Raw genomic sequence first — 14,183 nt, 5'->3', positions numbered from 1 at the left:
TACCCAACTGGAAAAAACATATTCCATATTACCCAAGTGGAATTTGTAGGTTTTGACATCTTATCCCCTTGAGTACAGAAGGACCCAAAATGATTGAAGGGATTGTTTCCTTGCCTTCTCTTTCCATCGTGAGGAAATAACTAACGTTTTTTTTTCATAGTTTGCCATCTTTTAGAGTTGTTTCACTCATGGGATTTAGGGAGTAGGACATCTTCTGCGTATGGGAGTGAAGTTAGTGTAGCATGATGTGGCGGAAAGCGTTTTCCACTCCAGGGCTGGACTGGGAACCCAAACGAGCCCTGGCAAATTTTGTCAGACCAGCCCCCGTACAGTTCATAGTGAGTGCAGCGAGCGATACTGACCACTACAAAGGGTGATTTTGGGGGGTTCTTCCCCCAAGAAAATGTGGGAAAAAATGGTGCATCCTAAAACTCATTTGTCATTGTATATTCATTTGTATTAGCTTTTAAAGTATAGCAAATGATCGTACTTTGCACCAGGATATGGTAATCTTTGTTTGGGCGCTTCAATGATTCCCTCACTATCACCCTCCAACAGCACCTCTAATCTTTCCTTAGCCCCTCTCTCACATGTATGGTATTTGTTTTATAGCACCTCTCATATCACTGTAGGTTGGCGTAGCACTTTACATCACACATTCCTACAGAGACAATGAATCATACATGTGTAATTCTGTGTATACAAAATGTTACATAAGGCATAGAGGATATCAAGGTGTAGAATTCCCATGCATCCCTGTAGGCTCTTTTTAAGAGTACTTGGTCTGGAGAAGCACAAACTCGGGATTCAGAACATAACACAGTGGTTAGGGTTGACTTTAATGACAAGAATTCAGTTCTGCCCAAACAAGTTTTTTTTCAGGAACATCAGGATAATGAAAGACTGGGAAAACATAACTTTCTAACCAGTACCATGCAGCTTGCATTCAGCTCCTTGATGGTAGTTCATAGCTCACAGTGCTAGATTACGTTAGTAAATTATGAACTGCTCAGTAACAAAAGAATCTCTGTGACAAAAGTAGTAACCCAGTGAGCTACGCACATATTGTTCTTTGATATGCATGGTACACCTTCTCTGCAGCAGGCATATTAACCTTCTGCACTACCTTAAATTAGTAAAAACTGCCACTAGACATACTCTCATGTCTGTCCAGCAGGTACATTAATCACCAGGGTTAAATTGACACAAAAAAACAATTGTTGCCCAAACATGCTGAATATACAAGAAACTTTGCAGTGCTTTTAAAACTACTGCACTTCTATGAAACCGGCCCACCACCCTTCCAGCCTCTCTAGGAAATGCCCAGTACGGCCAGTCTGTCCTTGTTCTGCACCTTGAAGGAGAAATCACAACCGCTTAAATTGTACATCATCCCACAGGGTTGTTTGACATTACCACGCCTTACTTCACCACATACATTCCCGATTTTACTACCCATATCACTCACACGCATTTTTATTCACTCACATGACAAACACCTTCACCACACATTCCACTACCACGCATACTTCTACTACGGTTACTGTTTCTAAAAAATCCTGTCTCAGTCTAACACGGACACCTAGTGTTAAGAAATTATACAATACATTTTGATATATTTAATGTATTGCCTTTTGATTTTACAGGTTTGATACTATTTGAACATTTTAGAATTGTAGGGGGGACCCCACAAGCTCCCTTTTTAATTACCCTCAAATGCGTGGTTTTGTCTTGTGTGGTAAAGATTTGTATGCCAACAGTCTTTACGATGTAAAAAATACATGTACAATGTAATACAAGGTAAAAACTTTGTAGCAAAGGCTGTTTCCCTCCCACAGAAGAGTTTATGTTTATGCTTGAGGCTGATGCTTCTCTAGATGTATTAGGAGAGTGAATGCAATAGTTTCTCTACATATAACAAATTTCATAGTGTCTAATACCAACACTCTGTTATGCTTCCTCAGTATGTTCCACCCAACCTGAAGCTCTAATTAGACAGCTAGAAACCAACATTCTGAGTCTCCTCTTTGGAGAGAGTTGTAGGTTTGTGTCAGCAAATGGGAGGATAAATATTATAAAGTTTGGTCATATAGACCAGTCTTCCCACAGTATCATATTTATTTATTACAGGAGTTATTTTCCAAGATGTAGTAATAGTAGAGAAGATGTATCATGTATGAGATATGTTGCCCTTTCTCCTGCATCTGTTGAGGAGAGATGAGGCATGTCTTAGCCATTTTTTTTACATTTGACTGGTCTGTAATAGCACCTGTATGGTATTTGCAAGATTGTTCACTTGTAGACTCACTTAATATTGCATTTTACTTTAAGCTACCCATTTCCCCACTTGGCAACCCTCAGTTATAGTTGTAGTTTTTGGCCACATTCCTTGATGTGTTCATTCAACTGCCTTGTGTCTTATTTGTGAGTACTTTTAACTCGTCACCATTTCCCTTTCCAGATTCTAAAGCCCAATTGTTCTAATAAAAAATCTGATGCCTACTTGTAACCCTATATTCCTCACACGTTGAATATTTCGTCAGGATTGATATGGAAACTTTTCAACAGTACCACTCTGTGCCAATAGATGGTGTAATGCGGCTCTGCAACACCATTGTTCCATTCCAGAAGTTACATGCAGAACCGCATAAATACGACTTGCTTTTTTTTTTAAATGACCCTAAATCCAGTGTGCAAGGGAACAATGTCACCTCCCAAAACTACAGGTTTAAAACCTTCAAAGGAATTTCACTAACCAATGGCTTTGCTGGATCCTCATGCGTTATGCCTTTGGTGTCGGAACACAATTCCAGGGCCTGCAACGACTGAACTGAGATACATTTTCATGCTATATGGGACTGTGAAGTGAAGCTATATGTTGCCAAATGTCTAAAGACTCCGCGCCATGACCAGTTGAGGTTGAAAGGAAGGTCCCATTCCTGCTTCTGAAGTCATTCCTGCCACAGGTCATCATCGCAGTTGAAGTCATTATGTAAGTCAAAAGAGAAGCATAAGAAGATCAAGCAGGGCTCGCCCCTTTATACTACTCTTGATCTCCAGAGAAGTTGCAGTAGTGTCACCAAGCCTCTGATGTTGAATACCTTTGCACGGTATTACGAGTCTCGTCCTGATTCAGCTAAGTTTCTGTGTTAATTGGCTATGCTGCAACAGATTGAGGCCTTCCACAAGACCATGTTGCACCTTGTTGGCACCCAACTGGCTCCTTCTGTTGTTCTTAAAAGACACAAGGAACGGCAAGGACCTCTAGCTGAATATCCACTGAGGGTTTGTCTTCTGTGCTAGCTGGATTCTTCAATCTCCTTCGAATTTTGCACTGGTTTCGGTGCTGACTTTGGTTCTGGTGCCTGCGTTGGACCATCATGCATTGAGACTGATGCCGTCGCCGTAGAAGGCTCATACCGTCATGCCCTTTGACTACTGAGCTTGACTAGTCTTGACCTCGACGAGGCCGCGCCCTGACCCACTGGGCCACAGCCTTCGGGCAACCCATTGGATTCAGGCACTTTGTCCTTGCCTCGTGGCAGGGTCTAAGTCATTCACAAACTTGTTTTAATAAACACAGATGATGACAGTTAAGATGATGGGGAGGTGTTAATCGCTTAATAAGCAGAGGACAACTGGTATGAAGAATGCAAGATGCTAGTGGTCTGGACATTTCTGTAGACACTGGTATGGTTACAAACCCTGGTGTTGCCACTCAGCACAGTGCCTACTTTGCAGTCATAATGTGGAGAGCAGCTGAGAATCTTGATGTACAACTATCAACAATGGAGGTAAGGTAAACAAAGGCCTTACAAACAGACCAGACACTTACTGAATCTATACTACCTTTTAACGAGGCCCTAACAGACGCCCTGCTAGCTGCATTCGTAAAGCAATGCTCTAGATCATCAGTGAAAGACAAATAGCTTGGCGCTATCGCTGCACCATTTACGACCCAGCTTTTTTGACTCAACATCTGACACCTGAGGGCTTGGTGATACAGGCCTTAAATGGCAGGATTAATCTGAATGCCTTCCCAACCCCCTCCTGGACCGTGAATCAAAGCACTTTGAGGCATTCGCCAAGAGCATAATTTGCTTTACCGGCCTTGCCTTGCGCTCCGCCAAGGCTAGCTGTCCCTTGCGCCTCCACTTTAGGACACAGTAGCCCCAGCTTTACTTGCTGTGCCTGAAGTCCACAGAGTCCCTCTCAATCAAGCGATTGAACACAATTGCAGTGCAGCAAACTTTGTGATCTACTGTGGGCTAGCACAAACAAGTGCCTCGACCAGATAATCCGTACCAGTGTGGCACTCAGTTATCACACCTAGATGAGGTTAAAGACTTCTCCGGGATATTCAATCCTCCTTAATGGACATGCCCTTTGACTGCTCCTGTTTGTTTGTTGAGAAAGCAGATTTGGCCCTTGAACAATTCAAGGATAGCAAGTCCACAGCGTGTTCCCTGGGTTTGTCTGCTCTGCTGAGACAGTTTTGTGCCCTCTGTGGCTATGGTAGGCGTTACCACTACCACCCATTCGGCATAGTGCCCTGACCCTCCAGCTGGAGCAGCTGCAAAAAGACTTTAGTATGTCCTTCCAAGCAAACAATCCTGTGGGGGCGTGAAATTCACGTTCCACTCCGTCGCACTGCATGAAGTGGATACCAAATTCAACCACTATTTCTCCATTTGACCATGTTCTCCATTCATTTAATTTTAACCACAATGTTTGCCAAATTATTATCTTGTTTTCCTGATCCACATATCTAACATGTTGCCTTTTGGAAACTTCTCATATTGGCGTGTGCCTATCCGGACCTCTTCGTGAATGCAATCCAAAGTACAAAGGATACTTCAGAGCATCAAACTTTTATTCGGAACCCAATGCATTTCGGGCTGATGTCAGCCCTTCGTCAGGGGTAACTGTGAATCAACAATTACAAAAAATATATAATTACTACGTTGTGCCATTAACTGCTATAGCAACATTACTCTGTATTCAATCTTGCGCATATAACATTTTAAGCTCAAACAGGCAGTTCACATTCAATTCAATAAAGAGACCAGGTATCAGATCCCCGTGACCCTCTCAAACTCAATCCCCCGACACAAGTTTAACATCGGCTTAAGCCATTTGTTAGCCCGCTATTTCCATTGGTATCTGACTTTTTCATTCTTTCCCTCGAAAAACCTTCCCTTTAAACAGGCAGTTCACGTTTAATTGAATAAAGAGACCAAATGTTCAATCCCCGTGACCCTTTGTAACCTTATTCCTCCCTCTCCAGGGCAATGGCATGAACCATTTGAAATAGATGTAACTTTCATGCTTTTCCTAATGCACTCGCCCTTCACACAAAATGTTTTACACCCGTCAATTATAACCCGTTCTAATCCGCCCACATACCTGCTCATTCTACAATCTGCTCAACGCTCAGCATGCGCCTCGAGTTGTTGTTCCCTCCTGTATAATAGACCCTCTATTACCACTCTTTTAATCCTCACATGCTCCACCCCCTTCCCCTATCGACAAATTAACCACCTGACTTCTGTAGATTAACTCTGTGCACTACAATGCCCATAATGCGCCTAATTGCGCCTGAAATAATCTGTGCTGACGCTGAGCATGAATCTGGACTTGATGCATGTGCGCAAAATGCCACATTATTCCACGTTAAATGGCCACAACCAATCTGTATGTTTTTTCTCCTGTTACCACCATCTTGAATGCTGCTTAGAACTCGCTGTTTTCCCATATGTGGAGTTTTTGATCTCAAGCATCCATTAATGCAGTCTTACTTTATTTTGGGTGCAAAACCAACGGGGGCAATTAAATTGAAACATCATGAAGTGGTGGTATGCGCACTGTATTTCTGGCAATGTACTCTATTTTGTTTAATCCATTTTCTTATTATGCTTTGCAGTTTGCGTGCGGAACTGGGCCGTGCCTTGCCCTGAATGCACTATCATTAGTACAATCCTGTGGGGAGCGTGAAATTCACGTTCCACTCCCAGTCGCACTGCATGAAGTGGATACCAAATCCAACCACTATTTCTCCATTTGACCATGTTCTCCATTCATTTAATTTTAACCACAATGTTTGCCAAATTTGTATCTCGTTTTTCTGATCCACATATCTAACATGTTGCATTTTGGAAACTTCTCATAATGACATGTGCCCAACCGGACCGCTTTGTGAATACAATCCAAAATACAAAGCATAGTTCAGAGCAGCAAACTTTTATTCGGAACGCAATGCATTTCGGGCTGATGTCAGCCCTTCGTTAGGGGTAACTGTGAATCAACAATTACAAAAAATATATCATTACTACTTTGTGCCATTAACTGCTATAGCAACGTTACTCTGTATTAAATCTTGCGCATATAACATTTTAAGCTCAAACAGCCAGTTCACATTCAATTTAATTAAAGAGACCAGGTATCAGATCCCCGTGACCCTCTCAAACTCAATCCCCCGACACAAGTTTAACATCGGCTTAAGCCATTTGTTAGCCCGCTATTTCCATTGGTATCTGACTTTCATTCTTTCCCTCGAAAAACCTTCCATTTAAACAGGCAGTTTGTGTTCGATTGAATAAAGAGACCAAATGTTCAATCCCTGTGACCCTTTGTAGGGAGGGAGGAATAAGGTTATAAAGGGTCACGGGGCTTGAACATTTGGTCTCTTTATTCAATGAAACGCAAACTTCTTTCTCTCCCTTATATGTATATAGGTGGAACCATCCCCACTGCATCGAAATAGGTGCAGTATCTCTGGCCTCTAGAGGGTACAAGTTAAATGTACTGACCCCTGGAAATGAATACATAGGGTAGGTAATGTCTAGGTCCTGAAGAAATGCCGTCTGACCGTTCTGGCAAATAAGGCATGAAACATGTCGACCCCATTACATTTACTGTTCGCACATGATAGCTATTAGGGTACATAATCACCCTTAGATAGCACCGCTGGATTTTAGCGTGTCACGGGATCCTAACCGGGTTAAAGCTTTTCTGGATTCCCTTGCACCTTTTATATCACTCCCATCATCTCCCTTTACATGCACTTATCTTGCAGCGTTAAACAGATCAAAAGATCTCCGAAAAAGAGCCCGCTTGCACGTCAGGCATTGCAGTACTGGCTTGACGAGTAGCACCCTATGATGAAGCATGACTCCATACCAGGTGTGTGAGGTCATCACGATTTGACCACTAGTATACCCGGGATACACACAGTCAAAAAAGGCTGATTCTACTCAATATAGGGTCTAATAAACCACTCTAGAGGAACTACCTGATCTTGTATAGCGGGGGTCACAGCACATCTTCGATGGTTAGTCATTCTAGTCTTCCCCTACCTCAGGAACTAACTGTTGAAGGAGGACTTGCCAGAATATGGCGACTAAGTCAGCTTTATCTGCCTAAAGTTGTAACTGTTTTTAATGTTGGACAATCCATCACTCTTCCATTTTCTTTGACCCACCTCACCCATTGCAGGAAGAGAAACTTTGTCAGCTAGATGCTAAAAGAGCTTAGTTTTTCTACATCGATTGCACCACATCTACCTATTCTAAAAGTGAGGGCTCTGCAGTTAGAAGAATCCATCAGAAGAACAAGTTATTTAACTTTGATAACACTATTTCTGGTAGATATTTTATCTAACCGCAGAATCCGCACTAGCCTCCCTCATCCCCATACTGTGGAATGGTCTCTTTTTGGCATCCAAATGATTGATCTTCATACTAATGCCGACATTTGTTTTGTGCTCTACGTCCAGGGGTGTGGAAAGAGCCTAGCAAGAAACTGAAGTTGGCACGCAGGGGTGTTGCTTATATGCGGCTCTTCACTTCCGGGGGCAGAATGACGTGTACGTGGGGCAGCATGATGCCACCTAGCGGTTTGCGGGAGCACTGCTATAACAAGTTTCCAGATCAATTCTAGCACCTGAGGACTAGTCTAAAGGTGAGGAATCTGTGATGAGATAGAGTATCCACAAAAAAGAGCTTTGCTTAAAGTAAGCAACTTGTTCTTCAGTGTCAAATGTGTATTAATGTAAACCTGTTCGCCCTCTTAAACACTTTTTCCACAGCGCAGTTCTCTGATCCTCCTGATTTATTTACAAACATGACCGATAAAATGGACCTGTTTTTCATTTTACCTTACACTCCCTGTCTTCTAAAAAAAGATGCACTGGTCAGATGGTCTGTAATAGTCTCATGTTTTTAAGACAAAATCTTGGTAAAAGTGTTGCCCTCTCAGAATTGTCACTCTGTATAAGCCACAAAACATTACATCCATACCCAGTTTAGAAATAATGGGGACTACTGCTTCTAGCATGATAAGTGTGGCATTGTCTGACATACTAAAGTGGTTAAACAAATTGGTGAGAAATCCCGATCAAGTAAGAACAGTTGTCCTGTTGGAAAAGGTGACAAATCCATCTGGCCCTGTTCATTTGTTGATTTTAGTCTCCTTAGGCAAATTTTAATTCCCTATTTTAATTGAAGTTTCAGTGGCTCACAATTATTTATGGGTAATTGTAAAACTTTCTCCTCATCCAGAATTATATCATAATCCATTGCTTCCATGGGGTTCGTCATACAGTTACTGATAGTACTCGGGGAAGTGTGCCACCGACTTTCTCAAGCATTATATGTATGACTTAACCAACATCTTTGGTTTGGTGTCCAGCTGACATGTTGTTTTGTTAGCCCCCATATCTGTCTTATTTAGAGAGCTAGTATTCTGTTTTATCCATCAGTCTTGTGTTAATTTGTCCCCTGATACCACTTTAAATGTTTCTTTACCCCTTTAGTTAGCTAAAGGTCTTGTCAACCTGTCCAAGTTTTAATATTTCAATAGCTCCCCCATTAAACACTCACCTCACACACTTCCTCCCTCATTATTGTTGCTGCTGTAAGGTGGCTCCCAGTTACTGCCTTGCCTTGCATGCAAGGGAGTAGCCGGAAAAAAACCCCACTTTGAACCAAAGTTCTGATGACACCAAGAAAGCAAAGAAAGTAAGCAAGCCCAAACCTCCCTAAAAAGACCTCCCTTTTCTCTTCCATCCAATCATCTATCCATTAATTCTTTCACTCTTCCTCCCGCTAATACTAACTGTTCCACCATTCTGTCACCCAATCATTTAATTTGTCCCCATCACATTCATCAGCCATTACATCAATCCATCCATCCATTCACACATCCCTCTTCTATACATACATCCATACCTCCATCCTCCCATATTTCCATCCTTTGACCTACCCATCATCAATAAAGCCAGTCAGCATCTATCCATCTGTCCACACTCTCCGATTTCCGTTTGCTCTGCCTTCCTTTTTATGTATCCATCCACTGTCCATTCACTCACTCATCCATCTACTCACTCACCTACGCACTCATCCAACCATTCTTCCAATCACCCTTCCTCCTTTTCTTTCACCCTTCCTTCCATTCAGTATTTCTTCTTACTTTCCTTTTTCTGTCTATCAATCTCTTCTTTCTGACTTGCTCCAGCTTATTCTCATATTGACCCTGTGTTAGACCTGACATCATGGGTGTGGTGTTCCTTTAAACTTTTTGCTGTCACCCTTCTTGTTTTCTGAACTCATTTGTTTTGGCATTAGGACTCTGTGCACTTTACCACTGCCAACCAGTGCTAAAGTGCTAGTGCTTACTCCCTTAAACATGGTAAAATTCCACTTTTAGGGCTCCTACTCCCAGATGTTGGTAGCTACTTTCTGTTTGCAACTCCTGTTCGACTCATTGTGAGCTGACATGATCCCTATGAAACGGAAGCTTTACCAATCCCAGAAATCCTCCTGAATGATCTGAAGATTCCATTCTGTGCCTATTTCCACCTAGGTGTTAAGTTTCTTGAGAGTTACTCAAGTGTGGCGAAGCGACACACCGTTACAAATTGAGGGCATCACCTACCTCCAGCTTGGAATCCGAGCAACGGCGTTGTCATAACCCATTCTTCTTGCTTCAGGGTTCCCGTATGCACAGGAGACGTAAGCTCTTGTTCCTAGTTTACCTCCAGGGTAGGATTGGTAAGGCGGGTACTCGGCCCACGGGCCGTTTCTGAGTTGCAGCTGTAGGCTTCTTTTTTGGGTAGCGAGGCAACTTATTTGGGCTGTGCCTGTGCTGTCCGGATACCGTCAGTGGCCCAGTCGGGTTTTGAGCAGCCATTCCGAATGCAGATGGACCTCTGTACCCTTTTACCAATGGGGCGGAGGTGTGATTCCCAGTCTCTCGCTGAGCCAGCCCATTAATGTACGCAGATTGAACAGGGGTAGGGGCCTGAGCAGAAGTGGCCTCACTTAGATTCAGGTGTGGTTCACCATTGTGAAATAATCCATGCACAAAGAGTCCCGACAATATTAAAAAATGTTTATCTTTGTAAAGTTCAGAAAACATGTAACTTTTAGAGAACATACCTTCTTTGCCAAATATTTAAAACACTTAAGTAGTGTTTTGCGTAAAGGCGCAATCCGCAAATGTGGGCCACTTTTTTCGGGCTGCAAGGTGCCTATTTTTTACCCTAATCTAACCCTGTTTTGTTGCCTCTCCAACTTTTTGTCTCCTTGGGCTGCAGGCTGTTGATTTTCCCCAAAACGGCCCCTCCATGCTTGCCCAATCGGGGCGAATGTGGCTCTCCAGCGATGAATGAACTTTTCATGGTCGATAGTCCCAACATAGTAATGGTTTGTCACAGACACTGATATTTGCTGCTTAGGATCTTGTGAGGCATTCTAGAGTGGTGTGCTACACATGAAGTGTCTTATAAATGGAGATGGACTCTATGCCCATGTTCGCTGAGCCACCTGTGTCAGTGAACGGATCTGCTTACCGCCACCTGCAGCTGGTTGATTCTGCTGTTCGCGGTCCAGGACCTCTGAGCCTTTGTTTTCCCGACATCCCGACAAAGGAACAAGCAATGTTGCTTGTCAGTGTTCAACAGGAGGGTCCATGCTCGGCTGTGGTGATGAGCTACACCTCTACATCATGTGACAGGGTTGCCTCTACTTTCGATGCTTACGATAGAATTTGGTCTTCAGTGTTGTTACTTCGGAGTCAGCTCTGTTTTTTAGGTCGAGTCTGGGCAGCACATGCGCTGCTCTGCGAGCCATGCTGTATTGGAGTATGTACTTGAAGCCCGCCCACTCTTAGCCCATATTTGTCAATGGCTTGTGTCCTTGTCCTTCGTAAATGCTGGCTTCTGATTTGTTATTAGACTTGTTAGTACCTCCTTAGTACCACCTTGTCTTAAAATGTAACCTCCAATGAGGACTGGCCCTTTTACTTTGGTTGTTTAACAGTACGTCTTCTTTAGTGTATAAGCACTATTTTCTTTAATGAGTTTCTCTTACTGCAGGAGGGGCTCTCATGCGCAATTGTGACCACCGGCTTGTTTAACTCGTAGCAAACGGGGACCTCTTCAGGGGCCATGGGAGACAGAAGGGGGCAGCACAGCGATGCCTTTAGGGAGGTCAAAGGTGCCTGATGTAAATTCCGCTAGATATGGCGTGTTTATTTTCTGAACAAACATTTATGTTAAACATAAATATGCTTTAGGTTTGCTACTCCACTCACTTGCGATAAATCGTGACTTCAACAAAGGGTTCCTACTCTCTTTTCTCAATTTGTGATATGGATTCAAAAAAGAAAGAAACTCTTTGGCTGCCACTGTCTCTTTGGACACGCACTCCCGCAACCACACGCACGAACCCGACCGGAAGGTATTGGATTGCTGTACTGAGCAGTTCTCCAGTTCTAAAGTGGCAGCTCGCTGTGCTCTGCTCCTCGGCTCAGATTACCTGTAAAGGGTGTGCTTTGCCCCTAGTAACGTTGCGCTCACTCATTTGCTTTTCTCCCCTTGCCCTCCACATTGCTCTGTCTATTGTTTGCTTCCCTATGCCCGCTCTGCCCCTTACCCCATCGTGCCATCAGTTTTGCTTCCCCGCACCGGCACCCTCGGTTTTGCTTCTCCGCATCCTCCCAGTCTGTGTTCCTTCTGCTACCTTCTGTTTGCAACCCCCACCACACACACACACTTTTAAACAAGCATTTGGAATGCAACAGGTCTCGCATTTGCGAAAGCTTAAGCTATTGGTATTCTAAATGACAATGCCTTTTATTTATGTTTTAAAAACCAAAACATAAATAAATGGCATTGTCATTTACAATGCCAAATAGCTCAAACGCGTAAATGCGAGCCCTCTTGCATTGCAGATGCTTGTTATTTGACCAGCATCCGCTTAGTCCGCATCCTGTTCATGTCTCCTTCAAAGAGTTTTAAATGTGAACTTGCAAGATAATCCTACATTCTGTACGAGGTGTTGAATGCACTGCTAATGATAATTACCAATCCAGGCTTAATTAATAAAATCTGATTTCGATGTACTGATAGTCTGTGGTCAGTGTGCAGCTAACACCAAGATTTGTTCTTTTCCCCTTCAGGTTGATGATTATGCCTTGAGGAAAGGTATGCCGGTGACTGAAGTGGAGAAATGGCTGGGACCCATTTTGAGCTATGATCCAGAGGAATAGAAAACTCTTTTCCCATTTCATTTTTTTTACGATGTAAAAAAAACACAGCAACATACTGTATTTTATCTTCAACAACTGCTATTTAAATTTAAAAAAAATGTTTTGTAATATCCTTGCTGATGATTTTACTCAAATACCATTACTTATTAATTGCAATTTAAAATTTCAATAATGGTTTTAAGATTTTCACGAAATATCACTTAATATTGTCATTTGTTTGCCTTGTACACATACTTACAATTAAGGTGACAGAGCAGTCTTATTTAAAGGAGGTTCTGTTGGAGGCAACGTTTTATTTCTTGTATGTAGATTTCTTTAAAATTAAACAATAGGTCAATTGTCACCGGAACACTGGAAAACCAGATGCCAGCATAGTTCTGAGATGTAAGAAAATACTACAAGTGACCAGATGCCGAATTGAACCTCTTATTGTCTATCCAAGAGTGAAGGGTGTCTGTGCTGACGTTTATGTGAAACATTCTCACTGCTGGCCAAACATATTTTCTAATACTATTCGCAACCTCCTTGTTAAAAGGCTTTTGTTTAGTTATAAGTAGCCAAACTGTTCGTCGTGTACAAATGTATTTTTTAATTTGGCAAACAAAGGTTTCTTCTACTGGCTCCATTCTCAGCGTTTGGTACAGAACCACTGTTTGGCTTTTGTTAAATCTCCATGCACCAAATTGAGGGAGCCCATGAATTTTTTACTTAACTGGCCAAGTCCTTATTACATTGTAGTTCTAGATTCAGTTTTAGTTGTTGCAGCTTTCTCCTTTTTGTGTTTCCAAACTTTTGTATGTTGTTTTGTGACATGCAGAAGTGTACCATGCACTTTTCAATAATAATTCTTTACGTCTGCTCTCAGTTCATGCCACAGAGGGTTCACCTGAACTGTTGGTCTTTATGGATCAGTACTTACACTGGGCTTGTGTTAGCTGCTACTCAGACCTGTCTGGGACCTCCACTTCGCAGGTAAACTTCCAGCACATGGGAGGGATGTGATCATATCAATATGCTGCAAATATCTGGCCTCCACGTGCCTTGAATGCCAGTAGCACGCAGAAACTTGTACCAAATGTGCTTTATACATTGGCATTGGCAAGTGGCAGCGTTCTCATCTATTTTTCTGAAAGGGACAGTGGACCATTTTCAGATGATACATTGTCAAGAATGTTAAAGCGATCCCATTGGGTTTGGACAAATCCTGTAAAATGTCATGTTCTTTCCAGAGGCCACAGTACACTGTAGCCTTTGCATAGACATGGAGTATGAGCCTCTTAGAATGGTACTGGGGGTGGTGCACCCCCGGTATTATGGAACGAAATAACATCAACTCACAAGTGTCTCATAAATCACTTAACAAGGGGGTACCATTACAACAGCCTTTAGTCTTTAAAAAGGGATGCTCAGCAGTCCCCGGAATTTGATCAGCCTCCAAGAACATCGATTTAATTCCTGAACACTTTGTTGAGCAGTAGGTTGAAATTTTGAGCTAAGATGACTAGAGATTAGCCCTCCTTAGTTATCTGCAGACGTTTAGTCCTCACTCCTCACATATTAGGAGAATAGTGCTTGGACCTGGAAAGCATTATCCTTAATTGATATTTAAATTTTCACGAATGACGGAAAGCTCA

At 42.5% G+C, this 14,183-nt stretch overlaps 1 protein-coding gene across 1 annotated transcript in view; it reads left to right on the top strand.

Moving 5' to 3' along the window:
- The window catches only part of MTR (5-methyltetrahydrofolate-homocysteine methyltransferase), a 585,842-nt gene extending 573,100 nt beyond the window's left edge, over positions 1 to 12,742 (top strand). The window contains exon 33 of the mRNA XM_086926839.1: positions 12,460 to 12,742. Coding sequence (XP_086782965.1) covers positions 12,460 to 12,549 — 90 coding nt within the window. The 3' untranslated portion in view covers positions 12,550 to 12,742. The remainder of the gene's footprint in view (positions 1 to 12,459) is intronic.
- Positions 12,743 to 14,183: the final 1,441 nt, after the last annotated feature.

Source organism: Lissotriton vulgaris, chromosome 6 (genome assembly GCF_964263255.1).
Source record: "Lissotriton vulgaris chromosome 6, aLisVul1.2, whole genome shotgun sequence".
NCBI lineage: Eukaryota > Metazoa > Chordata > Amphibia > Caudata > Salamandridae > Lissotriton > Lissotriton vulgaris.
The sequence above is the reverse complement of the archived record's forward strand: the minus strand, read 5'-3'. Positions and strand labels throughout refer to the sequence as shown.